This window comes from Oncorhynchus keta, chromosome 7 (genome assembly GCF_023373465.1).
Source record: "Oncorhynchus keta strain PuntledgeMale-10-30-2019 chromosome 7, Oket_V2, whole genome shotgun sequence".
NCBI classification, from domain to species: domain Eukaryota; kingdom Metazoa; phylum Chordata; class Actinopteri; order Salmoniformes; family Salmonidae; genus Oncorhynchus; species Oncorhynchus keta.
Genome location: NC_068427.1, coordinates 19,063,594 through 19,089,089, shown reverse-complemented (window position 1 = coordinate 19,089,089; position 25,496 = coordinate 19,063,594). Strand labels below are relative to the sequence as shown.

The 25,496-nt window shown below is 43.1% G+C and overlaps 1 protein-coding gene across 5 annotated transcripts in view; it reads left to right on the top strand.

The window, feature by feature from the left end:
* Nucleotides 1-25,496, top strand: part of kdm6a (lysine (K)-specific demethylase 6A) — an 80,758-nt gene that overhangs the window by 45,055 nt on the left and 10,207 nt on the right. For all 5 annotated transcript variants that reach the window (XM_052522118.1, XM_052522117.1, XM_052522116.1 and 2 more), the window contains 12 exons: nt 760-814; nt 1,614-1,648; nt 14,986-15,079; nt 16,501-16,627; nt 17,478-17,576; nt 18,347-18,566; nt 19,098-19,268; nt 20,031-20,153; nt 21,474-21,551; nt 21,796-21,903; nt 22,012-22,452; nt 24,128-25,032. In XM_052522118.1, the coding sequence (XP_052378078.1) occupies nt 760-814; nt 1,614-1,648; nt 14,986-15,079; nt 16,501-16,627; nt 17,478-17,576; nt 18,347-18,566; nt 19,098-19,268; nt 20,031-20,153; nt 21,474-21,551; nt 21,796-21,903; nt 22,012-22,452; nt 24,128-25,032 (2,456 nt within the window). The remainder of the gene's footprint in view (nt 1-759; nt 815-1,613; nt 1,649-14,985; nt 15,080-16,500; nt 16,628-17,477; nt 17,577-18,346; nt 18,567-19,097; nt 19,269-20,030; nt 20,154-21,473; nt 21,552-21,795; nt 21,904-22,011; nt 22,453-24,127; nt 25,033-25,496) is intronic.

Below are 25,496 nucleotides of genomic sequence, written 5' to 3'. Positions count from 1 at the left end.
TTTCTGCTGCAGTGAAAAGCTGCTGCTCCGCTATGTCTGCTGCTGGTGTGTCTGTCTGAGTGACTAGCCTCCCCTTCACCTGGTGGGTGCACATCTGAAGAGACTGGATAGGAAAAAAATTATATGTCGAGGAGCCCTCTGGAAGGTTAGGTGAGGCTATCGCAATATTGATTACACCTATCCAGTCTCATTCAGATTTACAAAAGTTAGACTAGGGGGAGTTGGGAAAATGATATCATCCACAGAGAGTTGAGGAGACGTTGCAGCAGGATCCTGGAGGCTAGTCCCATAGGCCAGGGGTTCTCAAACCTCTCCTTGTGGGACCCTCAGCCGTTCTATGTATTTGAACTATTCCACAGCTATAGCACACCTGATTTTTTTTGTATAGCACAACTAATCATCAAGCCCTTGACTAGGTGAAGCTGATTAGTTCAGGGCTTCAACAAAATCGTGAATTGTCTGCGGGTCCCCATGGAGAGGTTTGACAACCACTGCCATTGGCAACCCTGTCTTTGTGTATGCACTCTGTTGCCCCGTTAGACCATCCATTGGATCAGTTTCGCGTTATACTTTTTAAGCAGACGTTTGTCAGCCTGGAGGAACCAGACGTGTGTGTCTTTCGTGTAAAATGCTGAACCTTCCTCACCGTCATATAGGAACAAAGTTGCATGGAAACCCTCCAACGATGACTCACTCTCTCTCTCTCTTTCTCTTTCTCTTTCTCTCTCTCTTTCTCTCTCTCTTTCTCTCTCTCTCCAGCATTTTCAACTGGCTTTGATTGACTCCAACCCCTGCACTTTGTCCAAAGCTGAAAGTAAGTAACATTACACCCCCATTTCTCTCTCTGCATGCACAAACAGCATTCCTCTCCTGTTTGGTACCATCACTGAAACACCAATTCATTACCTCTCTCTCCTTTTCTCTCCCAGCATGTTGAGTTAGGTAGGCGAGCTGATGTGATGCTGGATTATTAAATATGACATTGTCAAGTTGACCATTTCTCAGTATTAACCACAAAAAGAAAAGGACACAGAATGCCGGCTGGATATTTTTATCTGAGACGGGGGTTGTCAAGGAGACACGCGCACTCACACACACACACACACTCCGAACGCCTGCCTAAGACTGGGTTGCCTAGGAGACAGCATTAGGGGGGATCGGCATAAAGTACATCGGCAGAGCTGAGACTCTGACACACACTTACATGTGAGCAGTTTCATCTACACACACACACACACACACACACACACACACACACACACACACACACACACACACACACACACACACACACACACACACACACACACACACACACACACAGGGGACCTAACCTCCCCCTCTCCCATCTGTAACCACACACCATGCAGACTACTTTGGTCTGCACCCATCCTTTCCCCACAGGGATACAGAAAACAGTACATGGATTCATTTGCTATAGCTCTCTGTAAAAACATGTTTTTCTTCAATCATGAATGTCTACCAGTTGTTGCTGTAGCTTCTGTTTAGGTTGCATCACTAGGGGAAATGTGAGAGAGCACCCTATGTAAGTGATTATTCTCCTGTCCTGTGTATCAGTTTAAATCTCTCGCTCTCTCTTTTTCTATTCACAGTTCAGTTCCACATCGCTCATTTATATGAGATTCAGGTAAGAAATCCATCCTTATTCCCTCCTCTTCTCTAGTGCTGGTAGTAAAGGCTGCACTGCTGTAGCAGCCAGGTTTTTACCTCAAGTGGGTGCTACATATTGGTGGTGGGTCGGTTGAGTATGCCCCATAAAATGAATGGCTTCCTTCTCCTTAGTAAATATAAATCTCTATATATTTCTATTAGGGATGCACCGATATTACATTTTTGGCCGATACCAATACCCAATATTTTCCTTGCCCCAAAAAACTATACTGTTATTTTAAAATGTTGTGCCTTTTAAGCATTCTAGTACAGTTAAATAGTTCACACACACACGGACCAAAAAGTAATTTTGTTGGCATTTACCTATGTCCCCATTACCAGTCAAAATAATCCAAACCTATTTATTTCACTTACTTGCTGTGCTGTAGAGGTCGACCGATTATGATTTTTCCATGTCGATACCGATTGGAGGACCAAAAAAAGCCAATTACGATTAATATATATAATTTTAATAATGACAATTACAACAATACTGAATGAACAATGAACACTTATTTTAACTTAATAAAATCAATTTAGTCTCAAATAAATAATGAAACATGTTCAATTTGGTTTAAATAATGCAAAAACACAGTGTTGGAGAAGAAAGTAAAAGTGCAATGTGTACCATGTAAAAAAGCTAATGTTTAAGTTCCTTGCTCAGAACATGAGAACATAAGAAAGCTGGGGGTTCCTTTTAACACAAGTCTTCAATTTTCCCAGGTAAGAAGTTTTAGGTTGTAGTTATTATAGAAATTTTGACGCATTGACTCGTTCTCTCTATACCATTTGTATTTCATATACCTTTGAATATTGGATGTTCTTATAGGCACTTTAGTATTGCCAGCCTAATCTCGGGAGTTGATAGGTTTGAAGTCCTAAACAGCGCTGTGCTTCAAGCATTGCTAAGAGCTGCTGGCAAACGCAGTAAAGTGCTGTTTGAATGAATGCTTACAAGCCTGCGGCTGCCTACCACCGCTTAGTCAGACTGCTCTATCAAATCATAGAATTAATTATTAAAAAAACACAGAAATAGGAGCCTTTGGTCCTTAATATGGTCAAATCTGGAAACGATCATTTCGAAAAACAAGACAAATCGGCTATGCCGGTTAATCGGTCGACCTCTACTGTGCTGTTTCATTGTTCATTCTCAACCAGGATTTCATCATACATGTCAAGGAGTGAAGTTTCCGCTCTGTCTATCTGTGGTCTCTCTTCCTCGGTGCACATCTTGTCCAGCTGTGTCTGTAACATTTCACATAAACCCTGTTTCTGGTCTGCATCGAAGTAGCGGTCCTTGTACCTAGCATTGAGCATGGTGGCGACACAGTAAAGAGGCTCAGAGAGAATGCCACCGAATCGCTTGTTCACAGCCTTGAGTACTTTTCTAAGTTTTAACCCCACAGTCTGTGTTTGCAGTTTTGTTGAACAGGCGTATCAATGCCATGACAGAGGGTATCACGTCTGCTGCAGACGCGGTTGTTCGAATGGCGCTAGGAGTGTGTTTGTGTTTTCAAGTTGCAATACGGCTTTCCTCAGTACAAAATCCTTGTCGACCCACTGTGCTGTCAGACTCGGCATGCTCACGGGGCTGACATCGCTGGTCCAAATGTTAGCCGTGAAGCTAATAGCAGTGACGCCCATAGCAAGTAGCTCATAGATGTGCGTTTCGGTAGGGCAACATCTGAAAAATAGCGCCTACTTGGTAGTGTGTGCCTGTGCTCAAGGTGCTCGACCAGCTGGCGAAAACCAACATCATCCACGATAGGGAACGGTTGATTGTCAAGGGCAATGAATTCCATTCTTGGTGTTAACCTTTCCACACGTACCATCACACGGGTGTGATCATTCTACAGTGGTCCCTGTAGCGTACGATCAAACCAGTGTGATTAGAACGCTTATTTAGAACGGACCATTTTAATTTAGTAAAACACTCTCTGGAAATGGAAAGTAATCCTACGATGGGTAGTTTCTGCGTGCTGCCATGCTTTTTTCTCTCTCACGGTAACCAAATATAATAAGAGAAGACAAGATGCGTTTGGTCTGTTTATAGTATGTATGTTGGGTGTGTCGTCTACCATCGTTCACATCCCACCATTCATTTCCGGAAGTTCTCAAAAAATTATGGTGGAAAATAAGTATTTGGTCAATAACAAAAGTTTATCTCAATACTTTGTTATATACCCGTTGTTGGCAATGACAGAGGTCAAACGTTTTCTGTAAGTCTAAACAAGGTTTTCACACACTGTTTCTGGTATTTTGGCCCATTCCTCCACGCAGATCACCTCTAGAGCAGTGATGTTTTGGGGCTGTTGCTGGGCAACACAGACTTTCAACTCCCTCCAAAGATTTTCTATGGGGTTGAGATCTGGAGACTGGCTAGGCCACTCCAGGACCTTGAAATGCTTCTTACGAAGCCACTCCTTTGTTGCCCGGGCGGTGTGTTTGGGATCATTGTCATGCTGAAAGACCCAGCCACGTTTCATCTTCAATGCCCTTACTGATAGGTTTTCACTCAAAATCTCACGATACATGGCCCCATTCATTTCTTCCTTTACACGGATCAGTCTTCCTGGTCCCTTTGCAGAAAGACATCCCCAAAGCATGATGTTTGCACCCCCATGCTTCACAGTAGGTATGGTGTTCTTTGGATGCAACTTAGCATTCTTTGTCCTCCAAACACGACGAGTTGAGTTTTTACCAAAAAGTTCTATTTTGGTTTCATCGGACCATATGACATTCTCCCAATCTTCTTCCGGATCATCCAAATGCTCTCTAGCAAACTTCAGACGGGCCTGGACATGTACTGGCTTAAGCAGGGGGACACGTCTGGCACTACAGGATTTGAGTCCCTGGCGGCGTAGTGTGTTACTGATGATAGGCTTTGTTACCTGCTCTCTGAAGGTCATTCACTAGGTCCCCCCGTGTGGTTCTGCAATTTTTGCTCACCGTTCTTGTGATCATTTTGACCCCACGGGGTGAGATCTTGTGTGGAGCCCCAGATCGAGGGAGATTATCAATGATCTTGTATGTCTTCCATTTCCTAATAATTGCTCCCACAGTTGATTTCTTCAAACCAAGCTGCTTACCTATTGCAGATTCAGTCTTCCCAGCCTGGTGCAGGTCTACAATTTTGTTGTCCTTTGACAGCTCTTTGGTCTTGGCCATAGGAGTCTGGAGTGTGACTGTTTGAGGTTGTGGACAGGTGTCTTTTATACTGATAACAAGTTCAAACAGGTGCCATTAATACAGAGGACAGAGGAGCCTCTTAAAGAAGAAGTTACAGGTCTGTGAGAGCCAGAAATCTTGCTTGTTTCTAGGTGACCAAATACATATTTTCCACCATAATTTGCAAATAAATTCATCAAAAATCCTACGTGATTTTCTGGATTTTTCCCCCCTCATTTTGTCTGTCATAGTGTACCTATGATGAAAATTACAGGCCTCTCATATTTTTAAGTGGAAGAACTTGCACAATTGGTGGCTGACTAAATACTTTTTTGCCCCACTATGTATGAGGCTAGTGAGATAAGCTGCAGCATCAGCAATGTCTTTTCAAAAGGAGATAACTCACAAATGCGGAAATTCTGGAGATTTTTTTAATGACAATGAGTCTGAGTATGAAAGTCAGGAATCAGATTCTGACAGTGAGGAGCTGCCTCCCAACCGCGTGGCCATTGAGAACTGTGAATCTGAGGACTCCTTGTCCACGGATGAAGTCCCAGGTCCCTTTGAAGATGCTGGTGGTGGTGGAGGCAGACCGACAGTGGATGAAGTACAGGAGTTCTGTGGTAGCTGGAAGGCCGCCAGTCATTTCACCCCTCCTGGCCCTGCTGTTTGCTTTGATGAGTCCCAGCCTGGAGTGCAACGCCCCATGCCATTTCCATCTGAGGCAGAGCGCTTCAAGTTGTTTCTGACAGTGGAGCTGGTGGGAGAGATAGTAGAGGAGACCAATCACTATGCCTTGGAGCTACAAGAGAAGAGAGAGCCAGGCGTTTGTGGGAAACTGGCTAAATGGCTGACAAGCACAATTAGTAAAATGTATACCTTCCTGGTGACCATCCTTCTCATGGGGATAGTAAAGTAGAACTCCCTAAGAGAATACTGGAGAATACTTTGCCACCCTCTTTTCCCAAGACCGCTTCTTAGTTCTGCTGTGAAGCCTGTATTTCGTCAACAATGCTCCTGTCATCCTAAATGACCCCATTATACAAAATAAGAAATGTTCTTACCAGCCTGACATCAGCATTTGGTCGAGTCTTTGTGCCATACAAGGACCTATGCATTGATGAGTCCCTGATGTTATGGAAGGGTCGGCTGGCGTTCTGTCAATATATTCCCTCCAAAAGGCACAGGTTTGGGGACAAGTTCTTTGTTATGTGCGACATGAAGACAGGATTTGTCCAGGACATTATAGTTTAGACAGGGTCCACCACTGACATCCAACATTATGAGGGGCCTGGGGTGTCCGGGTCCGTGGTGATGACCATGCTGGCTCCTCATCTCAGCAAGGGACACACTTTGTATATGGACAATTGTTACAGCAGTCCCACACTCTTCCAGCATCTGCTCTCCAACAGCACACAGGGGCCTGTGGCACAGTCAGGTCGAACAGGAAGGGGATGCCAGCATTTGGATGCAAGAAGATGCAGAGCGGGGAGGTGGAGTTCCAGGAGAACGATCAACAGCTGGCAGTAAAGTGGCATGACAAACGAGACGTCTTTGTCCTCTCCACTGTCTATACAGCAATCTTGTCGGCCACAGGGAAGGTGGACCACCTGATGGGAGAGAGAAAAATCAAACCAGACTGTGTGCTTGACTATAACCTCAAAATGGGGGCAGTGGATAAGGTAGACATGATAAACAGCTTTGTGGAATGCACTCAGAAAACGACCAAGTGGTATAAGAAGATATTTTTTCCATCTGATCGATGCTGCCCTCAATGGTCATGTAATTCACTGCCAACTAACCGGTGAGATGATTACTGAACAAGGTATTTTTTGTAATTGGACATACAGTTCACATACAAATCACATACATAAACTATTAACATAATAATGCACTTACTTTCATAGAAACACAGCCTGGATTTGAACCAGGGTGTCTGTAGTGACGCCTCTAGCACTGAGATGCTGTGCCTTAGAACGCTGCGCCACTTGGGAGTCATAAGTCCAGGGTAGCTTCAAAATACAACACAAGCTAATACTTCTCTGATGCAATTAGCATTGTTTTCCAGAGCTAATAGAAGAATGTAGCTAGCTACATAAGCACGATGTAATATTACACCATAAAGGTTATGAAATTAGTAACTTTACCTCGCGTGTCCGCGTGTCCGCGTATATACACAAATATATTATGCTCCATACATAGTGAGCTGTGGTAGAAACGGCATAACACGACATCCAGAAACTATTATAATGTAATGAGGCACTTACTTTGATAGAAACACACATTTCCAAAGTTATTGGTAATGAAAACCACAATGACTGTGATGGGGGCAACAGACGGAAAATGTGAACAAGTGTGCAGATCCTGTTCTGATGAGAGATGCGCAAATGTCTGCAGACTTGATCTGCACAAACAATTGGAATTTTGTCCGGGTCAGAAGTGTCTAAAACGTGTATTGTCTGCAAATATAGAAAGGACAACTTTTATGTGAATGAATGAGGCGGAACACACCTCAATTCAAACTGTTCTTAGAAAATAAAAATGCGTTCGAGGTTTGGAACCCACACGTGAAAAGTTCATGGATTTTGCCTTTTAGTTGTCTTGCTGAAATGTTCTTACTCTTTCAAATGACTGCTGGACTTGAACTTGTTTAGTTGTTGCAAGTGTGTGCTTAGTATTTTTCTGCTTTTGTGGCGTCATTACATCGTCTACATAGAATTGAAGTCTGAAGTTTACATACACTTAGGTTGGAGTCATTAAAACTTGTTTTTCAACCACTCAACAAATTTCTTCGTTACGGTTGTGTTCATTTAAACCTGCACTAGGGACACTTAAAAAAAAATATTTTTTTATTTATTTATTTATTTCACCTTTATTTAACCAGGTAGGCTAGTTGAGAACAAGTTCTCATTTGCAACTGCGACATGGCCAAGATAAAGCATAGCAGTGTGAACAGACAACACAGAGTTACACATGGAGTAAACAATTAACAAGTCAATAACACAGTAGAAAAAAAGGGGGAGTCTATATACAATGTGTGCAAAAGGCATGAGAAGGTAGGGGAATAATTACAATATTGCAGATTAAGTAAAAGAGAAGTAAAAGTGCAATATGTGCCATGTAAAAAAGCTAACGTTTAACTTCCTTGCTCAGAACATGAGAACATATGAAAGTTGGTGGTTCCTTTTAACATGAGACTTCAATATTCCAAGGTAAGAGGTTTTAGGTTGTAGTTAATATAGTATTTATAGGACTATGTCTCTATACCATTTGTATCTCATATACCTTTAACTATTGGATGTTCTTATAGGCACTATATTTATTATTGCCAGTGTAACAGTATAGCTTCCGTCCCTCTCCTCGCCCCTACCTGGGCTCTAACCAGGAACACATCGACAACAGCCACACTCGAAGCAGCGTTACCCATCGCTGCACAAAAGCTGCAGAGCAAGGGGAATAACTACTCCAAGTCTCAGAGCGAGTGACGTTTGAAACGCTATTAGCGCACACCCAGCTAACTAGCTAGCCATTTCACATCGGTTACACCAGCCATTAGGCTAATAGGCTTAAAGCCATAAACAGCGCTGTGCTTGCGAAGAGTTGCTGGTAAAACGCACAAAAGTGCTGTTTGAATGAATGCTTACGAGCCTGCTGCTGCCTACCATCGCTCAGTCAGACTGCTCTATAAAATCATAGACTTAGTTATAACATAATAACACACAGAAATACGAGCCTTTGGTCATTAATATGGCCGAATCCGGAAACTATAATTTCGAAAACAAAACGTTTATTCTTTCAGTGAAATATGGAACCGTTCCGTATTTTATCTAACGGGTGGCATCCGTAAGTCTAAATATTCCTGTTATATTGCACAACCTTCAATGTTATGTCATAATTACGTAAAATTCTGCCAAATTAGTTCGCAATGAGCCAGGCTGCCCAAACTGTTGCATATACCCGTGCAATGAACGCAAGAGAAATGACACAATTTCACCTGGTTAATATTGCCTGCTCTCCTGTATTTCTTTTAGCTAAATATGCAGGTTTAAAAAATATATACCTCTGTGTATTGATTTTAAGAAAGGCATTGGTGTTTACGGTTAGGTTCAGTCGTCCAACGATTGTGCTTTTTTCGCAAATGCGCTTTTGTTAAATCATCCCCCAGTGTTGAATCGATTTATATGCAACGCATGACACGCTAGATAAACCAGTAATATCATCAACCATGTGTTATAACTAGTGATTAAGATTGATTGATTGTTTTTTGTAAGATAAGTTTAATGCTTGCTAGCGACTTACCTTGGCTTCTACTGCCATCGCGTAACAGGCAGGCTACTCGTGAAGTGCAATGAGAGGCAGGTGGTTAGAGCGTTGGACTAGTTAACCGTAAGGTTGCAAGATTGAATCCCAGAGCTGACAAGGTAACAATCTGTCGTTCTGCCCCTGAACAAAGCAGTTAACCGACCGTTCCTAGGCCGTTATTGAAAATAAAAATGTGTTCTTAACTGACTTGCCTAGTTAAGTAAGGGTAAAAAAAAGAATCGGCACCAAAAAATACCGATTTCCGATTATGAAAACTTGAAACCGGCCCTAATTAATCGACCATTCCGATTAATCGGTCGACCGTCTGTGTGTGTATCAGTACTTTTTGAAAATCTCCAGCACATTTTAACATTACCGCGATAATACTGATAACCGTGCTGATTTTGGTCACAATAATTGTGATATGAAATGTTCATACCGTTTCATCTCTCGTACCCTTTTAACAGCTCTGATTGAAAAACAATTCTCAACCCAGAGGATCAATACCTCCAGCGACCGATGGCACAGACAGATGAGGCTTTGCCCATGATACAGTTGAAGTCGGAAGTTTACATACACTTAGGTTGGAGTCATTAAGACGCGTTTTTCAACCACTCCACAAATGTATTGACATCAAATTATAGTTTTGGCAAGTCGGTTAGGACATCTACTTTGCGCAGGACACAAGTAATTGTTCCAACAATTGTTTACAGACAGTTTATTTCACTTATAATTCACTGTATCACAATTCCAGTAGGTCAGAAGTTTACATACACTAAGTTGACTTTAAATCGCATGGAAAATTCCAGAAAATGATAGGCTAATTAACATAATTTGAGTCAATTGGAGGTGTACCTGTGGATGTATTTCAAGGCCTACCTTCAAACTCAGTGCCTCTTTGCTTGAAATCATGGGAAAATCAAAAGAAATCAGTCAAGACCAGTCTGCTCCTTCCCCCCCATTCTCCTCCAGACTCCACACAGACACAGCCTGTACACATGCTGCTCCAGAGCCAGTACTGTTCTTCCTTCAGACAAGCATACGTCAAAACTTTGTTCATTTGCACAATATTTGCTTGTAAAACATCAAAACTCACCAAAAATGACATTCAGTAGCTCCTACCTATATATGTGAGCTGAATTGCCTTTCTTTGCCATTTTAAATTTACATTTGCGCTCGTTAGCATATTTAGCTAGCAGCCTCCATGGAAATACGCGATTACTTTTGCCAATATGGTTAGCATTCTGGTAATAGACACCCAATTGGGATTTTTTTCTTCGTTTTCTGGCGCCCCTTGAGTACTAAACCTGTAATACCATAAATCCCGGGATGAGAGAAGGTATGATGATATGAAAATCTCGATACCACCCAAATTTAGACTTCAGCTGCGATGTAGGCGTTATTTATAAACTTTTTATAAACATTACACATCAAATAGCCTAACAATGAGGGAAACAAGTTTAATTTGATTTAACTCCAGACTCCCCGGGTCTCCTGAAGTCCTCTTTTTTTTTTGTGCAAATGTTTTCACCACAGCCTGTGGGTCCAGGTTGCAGGCCCAACTGTTTATTATACTGAGTATTGCCAACCCAGACAGTCTTTCCTGTGACATTGTGCATTATACGTCCATTGCGCTGCACACATTTTAAACTTTGTCTTGAATGATGCATGCCAAGATACACCAGAGATAATGGACTGTTGATATTGCAACCACACAACTCAAACGCCGATTCACCAGTATGAACAAAAATCCCAAATCGCTTTTAGGTTCAAGCAAACCAGAACTGTCCTCTAAATATGATAATCTGTTTGCATCTGCATCTTATTGGTTGTCCAGTATCAAGACGACCTGTCCCCAGAGCTTCCTATACAGTTAATCTATTTTCTTAATGTGTTGAGGCCAGCAATTAAGGAGAACGAGGCTTAATTACAGATGTTGCAGTACTGCTGTATTTGAAGCACTCTTCGCTTCTGCCCAGTTTCCTTGTTGTTTCTATGGCAATCAAGCTGTTTCTTTCCATCCCTGAAACTATCGCTTCTGTGGAGTGATTGTTTTCTAAACTAAAACTCATAAAGAACTACATAGGTCTAGGTCTGATATGAGCTTTTGAAAACCTGAGTAAGCTCCACTCATTGCACTGGCGCCGTCGTAACCTTGACCATAGCATTTGTTCGCTGATATCCCCCTTATAATTTCTATCAGTTTAATTATTTATTTTTCAAGGCCCGGGGCAGTTTTTCAGTCACATTCCTGAAGCAAACTCTTAGCTTTCTAGTACATATGGAAATTAAAGATGTTTATGAATAAAATTACTTTTACAGGGTTACTGTCAAAATGATTTGCTACATTTTAAAATATACATTGGTGACAGGCGCATGAGCCTCCAGAGCTCGTACCCCCCACCCCTTGAGGGGGCTGTGGGGATGTCCGGTTCGCCAGTGAGCCGACCCCTTATTATAGCGCACACTATGCCTGATCCACTTAAGGCGTCAGCATGATTCAGTTTGTCTGGCGCCTAGCCGAACGAGTGTGCTCGTAAACTCCCTTAAAAGACTTTCACTTGAAAAACAAGAAAAAAAGCAGCAATAATACTGTTTGTCCATTTTGAGATGCCGTAGCAAGATAACTCATGAAATCTGTCATTCATTTTTCTGTTTTTGGCAAAGAGATCTTAGTCACACAATTTTATAACTAACTAAGATGTTTGGTGCAGTATTTTCTTTTTTAAATGTGCATGAAAACTAGTCGTCTGTCATTGAATGACAACACAACTTTATTGAAGAATCCCTACTGTTAACCAATCATCAACGAAGGGGCGTAGAATTCGGCTTTCCTCCAGAAAAATAATTGTATGCCCGAACAGCCGAAAAAACCCTCAAAGTTCAAAACGAACAAAACGTCACAAAACGTCGTCATAATATATACACGAACTCTACCGAACTGTTTCGGCTGGGAAGCATGCGGACGCCTTTACTCATTGCTAGCCTGCACTGGGAGTCTGGGCTGCAGTCATGCTGCACACAAGTTAACACACTTAAATAATGCAACACAGCATGTACGAATGCTGTGTACAAATGTCGAAACTGTTAATTATTGTTTGCAACAAAAAAAGAACCTTACAGGTTAGAACACTTTACAATAGAAGAAGATACCGGTAGCTTCCAGCTTTTGTAGGCTAACTTTCCTTGCTAGCTGAAAGCTAAAGCTAACATCAATCCACCCTAGTAGTTTATTTGTTATAATATGCAAACCATAACGCAAAATATGCTAATTTGGTCTCTCTCTCTCATGTCTCTCCCAAAGATTATTTATTGCCTCAGCAAACTGACTGCCTCATGAATAACAGGCTGCGCAATGAATTTTTTAAAATAAGCTACTTCTTTGCAAATGTTATTGAACAGTACAAAATAAGTCCCAAATGGAAGGGAAACTGATTGTTTGTCATATGTAGCCCCATGAAATCAGCCAAAACAAGCTCAATAACTAAATGCAAGTTCACACTCCTATTGAATATGCATTCAACTGTATTGTGGATAAGGCTACATCTTGATTTACCTAGTTAATCAGTAGAGATTTACTATTCAAATAATGGTAATTTCTGTAATTAGATTGTATAATTGATTCATTAACGCATACATAGCAGCACCTGAAAAATGTTGGATGTAAAATATATATATATATATATATTATATATATATAAAATCTGTCTGGATCAAGTGCCATTGTGTGACTGGCTAATATGCCTTATTTTTTTCTCCATGGTATCGAGTATCATGATAGACTATTGTGATACTAAACCTGGTATCGAAGTCAAAATTCTGGTATCGTGACAACACTTAACTACCTACAGTAATGGATGTTACAGTTTCATCGGGGAACAAAAATTAAGTAAACAAACGTAAATTGCTGAATTAACATTATGTTTTTTATTTAATGCAGCCACAGAATAGATGAGGCTAAAAAAATATATTTTGAATTCGAATTTCACATAGTTTAAGTAAGCAAGTCAAATAAAAAAGGAAAATTAGCAGCATTCACATTGTAGTCAGGCACGGCAATCTTCATCAGCCTCAGAAAGCCAGCTCTCTCAACAATTTGAAATGGCATCATGTCCTTTGCAATGTAATATGAAAGGGCTGCACTGAGGTCTTGAGCATTTTTTTGATGTGGGTGCCTAAGCAGCCTGCCTTTTTAAATACTTGCTCGAGTGTCTCTGTCACAACTGTAGATGATGAGGGACCAGTAGCGTCACTGGGTTTGCCTGCTGCATACCCACTCTGTAAACAAGGGAATAGCAAATGTATTATTATTATTGGTGTTTTATTATTATTATTCTTCTGTGTTGCATTTGAGTATATGCAATGACCCCATGCACAATTTACATAAATACAAATGAGTCTTAAGAAGACAGTGATAGTATTTGCAATGATCCCAACAATCGACATAAAAACATGAGTCTTGTATAGAGAAGTCTTGTATAGGAGGAGGAGTCCATAGTGTTTCTCCTGTTGGAACACTTTTACAACCAAGTCGACGTCTGATGGATTTTAAATCAACAAAATATGTTGGTTGGGTAACTAAACTACATAACGTGTTATTGTGTGCAATGGGAGAATAGAGTCTGCAGACACACGACCCATACAGCAGCAGAACAACGTGTAGTGTTTTTACAACAGTAGGTGACACTGAAAGCTTCAGTTTACATTATAGACAAGCTATTAGCAAGTTAGACAGACTAACCATGACATTTTCTGCCGTTTCAAAGTTCACACATCATGCATTGAGCTAAAAGTTAACTTACCTTGGATTCGCTATAAAGTAGTGGGTGGTGATCACGAAGATGAGTCAAGAGATTAGAAGTTTTGCCCCCTTCGCAGCAATATTTTTTTTGTTGCATGTTCTGCAGACAGGGTGACCATCTTCGATTATGTTTCCCTCGGCACTCTTGTAAAACCCAAAATACGACCACACTTCAGATTTGGTCCTCTTAGAAGGCTGAAAAATCTCCCGAGCCGATGTCACTGCCTTCCGCCATGTTTTCACACGAAACAAAACCCACGTTGCATGCTGCGCCTGCGTCACTGTTGCTGACTGTGGTTGATGCTGGACAGTATTTACTGTGCGCTTTTCAAACCCGTGGTAACCAAACACGGTTTTAATGATAATTACAATTTGTGACTGTAATACTAATCGTCGGGAAATTTACCGTGGTTTGTGATACCGGTAACTGTATCTCTCGTGTTGAGTTGGTAATGGTTGGTGGATTAGAACCTGGTGCTGGGTGTATTGCCCTATAGTAACTTTGTTTACCCTGACATGGGTTTTATGGTGGCCAGACAGGAAGAGCCCAGGGCCAGACTGCTGTGCGTGTGTGTGTGTGTGTCGAGGGCTTTCGAGTCTGCAGACATGGAGGCAGGTCGCTCTAGTGATGGAGTAAAAGAAGATAAGAACAGAGACCTCCAGACTACACACACACACACACAACTAGATCAGACTCGAGGTCAGTTAGAAAAATAAACACATCTTTGTCCAGTGTGGCTTCTCAGGTTTCCCCAGATAAAAACTGAAGGTGGGATGATTAACGCATACACACACACACACCACTTAAAACCTGTCCAACGTGTTAAGTCTGGCCTGTCCTGTCCCAGACTGACCCTCCCCCTGTCGTGTGTGTGTGTGGTCAGTCTGAAAGGCCTCACATTGTTGGATTGGTCTGAGGTGTCCAGACTTCTTTGTGTCCGACCAGTGAGACCATAAAACATACTGACCCTTCTTTCTGGCTAAATCAACCCTTCTCTCTCTCTCTCTCTCTCTCTCTCTCTTTCCCCCTTGTCATTCTGCAGAAGAAATTCAGAGCAGCAAAAGAAGCATATGAGAGTTTACTACAGACAGAGAATATTCCTGCACAGGTGAAGGCTACTACACTGCAACAACTGGGTAAGTCCTTCAGTCTCTCTCGTATATCCTATTTTGTCAGACTGTCATTTGTTGAAAGAAAATGCGTTACTTGTTCCCATCATGTCATTTTCGTAACAACCTATCATTTCCTTTGGTTTTGTTGAATATGTTGAAAAACGTATCCTAGTTTGTTTTTGGAAGGTTTTGATATGAAAAGTGCTGTCTTTTACATTTTATAGTCAAAAGGGAAAGTGCAACACTCATCTTTTTCAAGCTATATAAATTGGTTGCTAGAATTTTGTAGAGCAGTGTCTATAGGTGGTGTGTTTTATATATTTAGTTGTCAGTTACTGACCACATTTGTGCCCCTTCAAAATAGCCTAGGTTAAATACTGTGTACAATGCATTGCTAAAGATATAGTGCTTTGTATTTGTTGTTGATGGTACTAATATGAACCAGGTGTATAAGGTTGATAACACAGGGTTGCATCATGCATTGTGTTCTGGGATATGTTGTGCACGGTATTCCCAGCTGAACAGTTTTCCCAGATCTCCACTTCTTCTCTGCTCCCTTCCCTGTTTTCCCAAGTCTCTCCCAATCCTCCAGTGTCCGATGCAACAGCTCATTATGGAGGTGTTAGTTTGTGTACCCCAACCCCCATGCTACACACAACCACAGACACACACCTCTCCAATGTCGTCCTCTCCAAACACACAGCTCTTGTCTTTTTTCTTGCCATCCTCCCTGGTTAAGAATGTTCCCTCGGTCGTAAAGCCATTCTCTCTTTCTGCCCTGACGGCCATTCTCTCTTTCTGCCCTGACGGCGGCTCTGCCAGGGTTGTCATGGTGACCTCCCAGCAAGGCTCGCCACAGGTGTTGAGGGGAGCGAGTGGGAAGTGTGTGTATGCCCGTCCTTAGGGAAGTGTGTGTATCCCGTCCTTAGGGAAGTGTGTGTGTGTGTGTGTGGAGAGAGGGGAGGGAGCCCCTGGGGACTTGTTTAGACCTTTGAAGACATGGCTGGTGTGTGTATGGAGGAGGAATCTCTCCCTCCCTCCCTCCCACTTTCTGCTCCCTCCCTCCCTCTTCTTTAGAAAGCTCTAGACAGACAAGCCATTTGGTCCGTTTATGAGACTGGAGCTTTTACACACCAGACAGACAGAGCAGTATCTCTGAGCCTGACAGTGTAGTACTATACCAGTGTATAGTGAATATTAGTCTAATATTAGTCACACCAGCTGTACCATTGTTATCCGATCTAGCTAGCCTTGGTAATAGACTAGCAGAAAGACCTGCTGGATCAGTGGTGGTGAGAGTTACTATTGCAGACAGTGAAGTGTAGGGTGCTGCTAGCTAGTGGTGCTGTTGACCAGCTAGCAGAAGGCTAGCCCTGCACCCAGACTAGTGGTGGCAGTTGTTGGATCCTCCACCCTCCTAACTCCCCTGGTCTGGTCTCTTCCAGGCTGGATGCATCACACAGTGGAGCTGTTAGGGGACAAAGGCTCCAAGGACAGCTATGCCATCCAGTGTCTGCAGAAGTCGCTAGAAGCAGACCCCAATTCTGGACAGTCCTGGTACTTCCTCGGCAGGTAATAGGCTTTCCTTTTCTTTTGTTGACATTTTCTTTCATAGTGAATTTCTACTGGCTCTAGTTACCCTCCAGTAGGTGTGTAAGGTTCAACAGCAGTGTATTGAGTAGTACTCTGCCCATAAGGCAGCAAAGCTCACCAGACTTGTCTGTTCTCTCCTACTGGGTTCAGCCCCAGTCTCACCTGTTTCTCTACATTCTACAGGCCTAGACAGTAGCCGTTTCAGAGCTTCGTTGTCTACTTTTCTGATCACACTGATTATTGATCAGTCTCACTTCTCACTGGGAAGCTCATTTTTGTTACACAGAAACCTACAGATGAATAGCGCTAATTTTATTTATTTTTTATTTCAGTTTGCCTTTCTGCGAATCCACACAATTGTATTATGACTTAGACTTATTTGATTATGGATCATTAGGGTACAGTTGACATGGTTGGGCTAGTGCTAACCTAAAGTAGCATGTGTGGAAGAAATGCCTACATCCCCTACATACTGGTCTTGACGAGAATACAAAAAACTGTCGGGGGAGGTTCTCTTCAGCACTGCTTAACCAAACCAATACATGTGGAGGATGCTACATATGGAAATTGTATCTATTTTTTTTTCATTGGAATTTCTGAAAATGTCCATAATATATGCAGCAGTCGTGGAATGATAAGGTTTCACAGTATTACTTACCTGCCAGTGTTGTGATATTCTCATATTGATTTCTCCCACCGGAGCGGCCACTTTGTGGTTGTGTTACCCAGCCAACGTAGAAATGTCTCTGCCATGATGTCTCTCTGACTGTATCTTTGTATTCATGCTCATGTTGATAAGTAACCAAGCATGTTGTGTGTTTCTCTCCAGGTGCTACTCCAGTATTGGGAAAGTCCAGGATGCCTTCATCTCCTACAGACAGTCCATTGACAAGTCTGAGGCCAGCGCTGATACCTGGTGCTCCATAGGGTAAGACCTGACTCACTGCAGCCAGCGTATACTCAACTGTCTGGCTGTAGGACCCTTGGCGAAGTCATGAAGGATAATCTGATGGAGTGTAGTATTTCACAGGTTGTTTTTTCAGCAGCGGTGGTAAAGTTGGGGAGGGGGCTTGTCGGCTGTGGGCGTGGCCAATGGCACAGTTTTAGAAGCCCTCTTGGATGCAGAGACCCAATTTTGCCGTTTTAAAGCTAGTTTCCTAAAATTCTACACATTTTCCTATGGCTTATGCTGTGTTCTTATGTTATCTGAGTGATTTCAAGCAGTATAAATAAATCACTGGGGGCCCCATGCCATGACATTTATGGAATTTTAGATTCTTCCTGTCTGTCAAGGTTTTAATCGTTTACACGATTTACAAGTTTACACTGAAACTTTTTACCATCCCCTATATGCTAAATGCATATAGGGGAAACACTGGAGTGGATGTGGGTGTTGGCCATAGCAATAGGATTGTAACAGCAGTATTAGCCTATATCTACAGTCTTGGTGCTGTACCGTCTCAAGGGAATCCGCAGCTCGGGGTCCCTCTAAGGGGCTGGTTTGGACCCTAGGGGACCCTGCAGCTCCACACTGCAACAGGAGAGGCAGAGAGGGAGTTAGAGGTCCTTAGCAAGTGAAGTATGGATAGAGTTTGGGTGTGGCCACCCGAGGGAGAGGGTACACTAAAAACCCTGCCCCCCTCTCCCCAGTCACTCATTCTTTCTCACTTTCTCTCTCTCCCTCCCTCTCTCCCCTAGTGTGCTGTACCAGCAGCAGAACCAGCCTATGGATGCACTGCAGGCCTACATTTGTGCAGTGCAGCTGGACCACAGCCACGCAGCCGCCTGGATGGACCTGGGCACGCTCTATGAATCCTGCGGGCAGCCGCACGATGCCATCAAGTGTTACATCAACGCCACCCGCAGCAAGTCCTGCACTAACACCGCCGCCCTCACACACCGCATTAAGCTGCTGCAGGTAGGCAGGGAGGGAGGGATACACATGCAGAGATGTACACACATGCACACACCAACCAACCAGTAACCAAAGATTTCAGCTGGCCCTTTTCTGTTAAATGTTGTGGTGTGTGTTGGGTTGTTTTGTGCTTTGTTGTGTTGTGGTGTATCATGCAAGTGTTTTAAGAGCTCTATTTTGTACAATTATTTATTGTTGATTTTATGGACTGTGACGTAATTCTGTGATTTTTGGTTTGACTCATTGATATATGAACACTGATTCATATTGATGCGATACTACACATTCTCATCAGTAATCATAAAGACAATCTCATGGCATTGACCATTCTTTGAGTGATTCTTTTCATTTGACTTTATATCATCTCTGAAGAGGCTGTATTGAAGAGTACCTATACTATAACTGATTGACTTAGTAGAAAGTATTAAAGTACTATACTCCACAAAGTGCTCAGTACGTAGTGCCACTGGATTGTCCTACCATACCGTAAACCAGTACTGAAATGTGTCTTTACGCCATTTCCTCCTCCTATAGGCTCAGTTGTGTAACCCTCAGCCAGGTAGTCTTGCGGGGGGGAAGGGTACTAAAATGCTTCCTAGTATTGAGGAGGCGTGGAGCCTGCCCATCCCCGCTGAGCTCACCTCCAGACAGGGTGGCCTGAACACTGCAGCAGGCAGCCCAGGGTCACAGACACAGCAGCAGCAGGTGAGACCACTAGAGACCGATAACACCCAGCTAACAAACCCTTACTACTACTACTGCTACTGCCTTACCTGTCCTGTCCTGGTGCATCTCAATAGTCTTCTCCTTTCCTCCTTTTCTCTCCTCTCATTGGCACTGATTGGAAAACTCAGAATAGGTGAAAAACAGTGGATGCCCACAGACAATATTTGCATTCATCTGTCTAGAAGCGTTTGCATCAGTGCAGAAAAAGCGAAGGAGTTGAGACGAGAATCGCCCTCACTAACACTAACCTCACATATAGTAGGTTTAGTAGATGAAATTCTCTGTGTGGTTCCTAATACAACAGTACAAGTCATCAGTCAATGCTACTCTCACTCACCCATCAACTCTGTTTGATATGACATGCACAGAATGAATGGAAACTTCTGATATGGAATTGTTACGTGTTAGTGACTGAATGATATCTGATGAATTCTCAACTTGCCTGCCATGTCTTATTTTTCTTGGACGACCGTTTGACATTTAAACTACCTTGGCACCAAAGGTTTGATGGCAAACGGTGGTAACCCAAATATTTAAGTTCCTTACGTTCCATATCAAATTCATCTCATTCCTCCTGCCAAGAAAAAAAGACAAGACTGTCACACACACTGTTGGCTCTGAGATTTCTGATTAGACGTATCAATAAGGTTGTCGTCGGGGTTTTGGTATCTGTTCTTAGACCAAACCCTCTACACATAGTAACAGAACCATCCTCCCCCTCCTCTCCTGCCTCTCCCCCAGGCGTCTAAGTCCCACCAGAGTGGTGAGGGAGGCCAGGGCCAAACGCACGTCTCCCCCCATCCCAGCCACACTGACGGTCAGGCCAGCCCCGCCAAGAGAAAACGCACCGCCAGCCCGGCTAAGGTATGGTTCAGTCCTTAACAATGTTCCCTCAAACAGTTTTTGCCACTGAGCAAATATCAGGTCTGCTGAGCGCAAACTTGAACGTTGTGAAAATTCTGTGCAACTTCTGGCACGTTTACTGTGAACACTGAGGCTGTACCCGCTTTGAGTTACAGTTATAACAGTGAAGGCCATTGTGGCTATTTGATCATAATGTAGGCCTATCAGAATGGCCTACCATTAAAAAACTATGGCGAAAATGCATCCCATAACATATTAACATGGAAATAGCTGTTCTATCATTCAGTCTACAGTAGCAGCCAATATGTGGTGTTCAATCTTGGCCTACATTCCATGAGACTTTTGGGGGGAAAACATGTAGGGATAGACATGAACCTGTTTATCCACTTGTCATTCAGACAAGGCGGTGACTGAAAATGTTGTTGAAACCACTTTTCAAAATAAAATACATTATTATTCCCATACTATTATTAGATATTCTGACAAATGATGCTAACCTTTGACTTTTGGCTACTTAGCTTATTCAAGCCTGCCCCAAAATACAACACTGCCCCTTACAGTAAAAAAGCTCTTTACCTGACTTGCTTTTCAAAGATGGCTAGAAATGCACATGTTTTGTGCTCTTGTAGCAAGCAACCACTCCCCCATTGCTGTCTAGAAATGAGCTATATCTGGGCTAATAACTTGCTTACTAGCAAAGAATACGAACAAATGTACACACCTAGCTACATGCAGCAATTGCTTTGATCTCGAAACAAGCGCATTTAAGCACATTTATTCATGACCACTCATGCTGTAAACACAGTCCAGTTCAAAGTAAATGGCACAGATCCATATGTGGCAATGGTCTATTTGCAAATAGGGATTCTGCAGCTCTGTTTGGTTATGGCGCACCGGTCTGTGTATGGGCCTGAGTCAATGCAAAATAATCGTACTCCAATGCGCTCTGGCTACAAGAAAATCTCTTGTATAGTTTGTTTTGCTTCGGTATGTTGCATTGAACGTGGCTAACATTGTGTTGATTCGATCACAATTTTCACAGTAAAGGGAAACGTTGAAGGTGTTAACTAAGGGGGAAAACTAGAACGTTCAATCTTGTGCTTCTCTGCGCGGGCTGATATTTCTTCTGCGTGGCAGTTCTGGGGCAGCTGCGTGCAGCTTAGAGGTAACATTGGTCCTTAACCTAGCCTAATGTCAGAACCCAGAACCAAATCTCTGTCACACCAACTGACCCTATACCAGCTGTATGAACGCAAATAAGAATTATGCCTAAATTGTTACAAGCTTTATTGCCAAGTATCTCTCTCTCTGATCCCACAGTGTGCTGTGGACCTGTGGACAAACCACCCGGTACAACACCAGATCCCCAGCTGGTACCTAACACCACAGAAATTACAGGTGGGTTCTGCTCTTCCAATCAAACCATACCAGTGTCTGATTCTAATCAAATGAGTCAGACCTGAACTGTATTTGTTACATGTGAGTCATTTTACAGACTCTACAGCCCTTCTCCAAAGCAACTTTGCAGTATAAAGCAACTTGCGTACTGAATAGTAAGCATAAAAAGCCATAAGCAAAACACTTCAGAATGTAAATAGTTATCAATGGTTCTAAATGCCTGTACCTTTCCATTCTCTTCTAGCTCCTGGATCAGCTCCGGACCAACCGGGCCAGTCTGAAACCACCACAGATGCAGATTCTGGACCAGCTGGAAAAACAGTTCTCCCTCATGCAGCAGCATCAACATCAGGTACAGACACACACACACACACACACACATATAAGCAAACACCACACATTTTATTATAAACCGTATTCAAACTGTTGTCTCTCTCCCATCACCCCTTTAATTGGCTAGGTGAGACAGCAGGCAGCAGGACAGTTGCGGCCCACCCTACCCAACGGCCCCTCGCTGTCCCCAAACTCCCTCCCCTCCCCTCACCCCCTCTCCCGGACTTCACCCGTCAGTCAAACCACAGTCCGTCCCCCCTGTACTGCTCAGCCAATGGCCAACACACCTTTATCTTCAAGTCCCCTTGGGCAGCTAGGCAATCCAGAGGGGGGAACTGTGGGCAATAATCGCGCTCCCGGTCTACCGGGTGCAGGGACGTTACCGGGAGGTGGCGGGAGTAATGGAAACGTGCCTTACCTACAGCAGAACTGTCTACCTCACAACTGCAATGCCACTAGTACCAGTAACCCCAGTACCCCAACCAGCAACAACACCAGTCACAGCAGTAATAGTACCCGTAATGTAGAGGAGGCCTGGAAGAGCCAGCAACTTACCAACTCCACTCAGGTACATATCTTTTTGTTTCGGTCTCTCTTTAATTCTGACGAGTTCTTTGTCTCTCTCTCACATTCACTCTTGTTCTATATTGTTTGCTAACTGTTTATATCTATCTTGTAAGGATGTAACATTTCACTATAATACATTGGCCCTCAGTTCAAATGTTGAAGATAATACCGCATCGGTCCACTGACACCAAACCAATCCAAATGTAGTATGCATCGGTCGAAAATCTATTCAAATGTTACTAATTACCGATTCATTAAATTGTTTTGAAAATATCTAATCTTTTGTGACAATTGATGCAGCCTCCTCTTCAGTCTCAAACTAAGCATATAACTGTTAACAGTCATTGATCTACAAGTCATTTTTTTGCATGCCAAATAACCATAGATAATATCAGTAGCCTAGTCAAACTGCTCACTGTTCCCAGCTTCGTGCACTGACCAACGCGAGGTAGGCATCCTCTTCCTGATGTTGCACATCTGTGTGGCACCTTAAGCATTCAAATGCTGAAATGGTTAGCTTGATATTAAGCTTAATTAGTTGAGTGACAGCTAATGTAATTTGCTAGGTTATTGTTACAAATTCATTATTATAAACTGTGTGTTTTGAGCCCTGAATGCTGATAGCTGTGGTATATCAGAACGTATTCCATGGATATGACAACACATTTATTTTTACTGATCTAATTTTACTGGTAACCAGTTTATAATAGCAATAGGGCACCTTGGGGGTTTGTGGTATATACACCAAACATTCAGAACACCTTGGGATGCCATAGGGATGCTGGCACATGTCAACTCATGCTTCCCACAGTTGTGCTAAGTTGGCTGGATGTCCTTTGGGTGGTGGACCATTCTTGATATACACGGGAAACTGTTGAGTGTTAAAAACCCAGCAGCATTGCAGTTCTTGACACACTCAAACCGGTGTGCCTGGGACGTACCACCATACCCTGTTCAAAGGCACTTAAATATTTTGTCTTGTCCATTCACCCTCTGAATGGCACACCTACACAATCCATTTCTCAATTGTTTCTGGGCTTAAAAATTCTTCTTTAACCTGTATCCTCCCCTTCATCTACACTCACTGAAGTGGACTTAACAAGTGACATCAAGGGATCATAGCTTTCACCAGGATTCACCTGGTCAGTCTGTCATGGAAAGAGCAGGTGTATATGGTAATTTTTTGACATACAGGGTAAAGTTGATAGTTTCATAAAGAGCAATCACTTTTGCGAGGCGCACTGCATGGCAAAGCGGGAGGAGAAAAGAAGCTCAAACTTCCAAACGGTCAAAACCATTACATTTTGAGATGGGGGGTGAAGTCAAATCCATTCAGGGAGACGCACACAAACACAGCGCAGACATACCCAGCTCTATTTGTAATGGAAAGTGAATGTATTTATTCAGCAAAAGTGCATAGAATCAAGCCGTTATCAAACCAAATCGCGTCGATTCCTTTTCTAAATCATACCGAATCATTTAAAACTGAAACGTATCATTGCCCATGCATCTAACTAGATGTGTATTGATCATCTTGAAAGGGAAAGATTCATATTCCTACTATCTTGTGGATTCTCTATTGCTCACTCTTTCACTCAACCTCCTTTTATTTTGCTCTGACTTGGTCTGTCACTCCCTCATCACTGATCAGTCTGTTTTTGTCCCCCTCTATCCAGGGGCTTCACAAAGGTCCAGGTTCACATTCGGCAGGTCCCAATGGAGAACACCCTTTCTCTTCATCCTCCTCCCAGGCCGCTGGATCCGGTGCTCAAATTCTAAATCAGGTCGGACATTCTACCGGGCCCTGCCCTGCCTCCTCTTCCTCCTTCTCCTCTTTGCCACAGAGGACCGGTGCCCCCAACCACCTCCCCTCCTTGCCCCTCCACTCCGCCACCACTACCTCAGTGGCCCAAACCAAAGAGACCATGCCTTCAGGAAGCAGCAGTGGATTGGCTACCACCACAGGGACACCGCTTAGTCCCGGTACCACTGCCCCTATGCAGGGATTGGCTAATCACATCCAGCAGGGGGCGGTGACCACAGACAGCTCGTGGAGCCAATCCCTGCCCGGCTCTCCTTCTCCGGGCATGCTCAGTTCAGACAATCCTCAGCTCTCAGCCTTGCTCATGGGAAAAGCCAGTAATAAGGATGTTACTAACCACGATGATAATAATAATAATAATCACGGTGGTGTTAATCAAGGAGCCACCATGGACAATAACATCAAGGTCAACAACATCCACCCGGGTGTCCACCACGGAGGTCCCAAACCCCTGTCGGAACGCTCTGTGGCCTCCTCGCCCCTCTCAGCCATGTCCGCCTCCACCCCCTCCCCCCCGCGCTGCGCCGACCACCACCCCTTCACAGCCAACAGCCTTACCAGCCTTATCAGCAGCCCGTCCAACAGCGGAACCACCGGTACCGCTACCACTACCCCACAGGTCAACGGTAAGGGGCTAGAGGACTCTCGGAGCCCAGTGAGAGTAGAGCCCACTGGGGTGTCTTACAGCAGGCCGGCCCTGGCCCCATGGTCCTCAGTCTCCATCTACCCCAGCTCCAGCCAGGTGCTCAAAGCATGCAGGTAGGACATCATATCCTTCTATCACATCCGTCACATTTAATTTGTAACCTTTGGTGTGCTTTTTTGAAAGAAGTCAATGGCTATGGGATGGATGTTTCAAATGCTGCATGTTCTAATGCAATGTAGTGTTTTTACCAACTACAGCAGTGGTGTTCAAACTTTTTCAGCAGGGACCCGTTTTTTTTCCTTTGATTCCAAATCTAATGACGCAACCTTAAAATCTGCATATCAACAAATAACCTTCAATTGATTTTTTTCATCTATCAAAATAATAAATTAAAAAAAATAAAAAAAACATTTACAATTTTTTTTTCTCCAAATTAGCGTTCTTGTATATTGTCCCATACAATAATCTGTATTCTTAATGTTTTGTTCCAATTTTGGCGACCCCACTGCAATTCCCCCGTGACCCCAACTTGAATACCCTGAACTAGAGTCAACTAGAGTTCACTCACCGTCTGTGT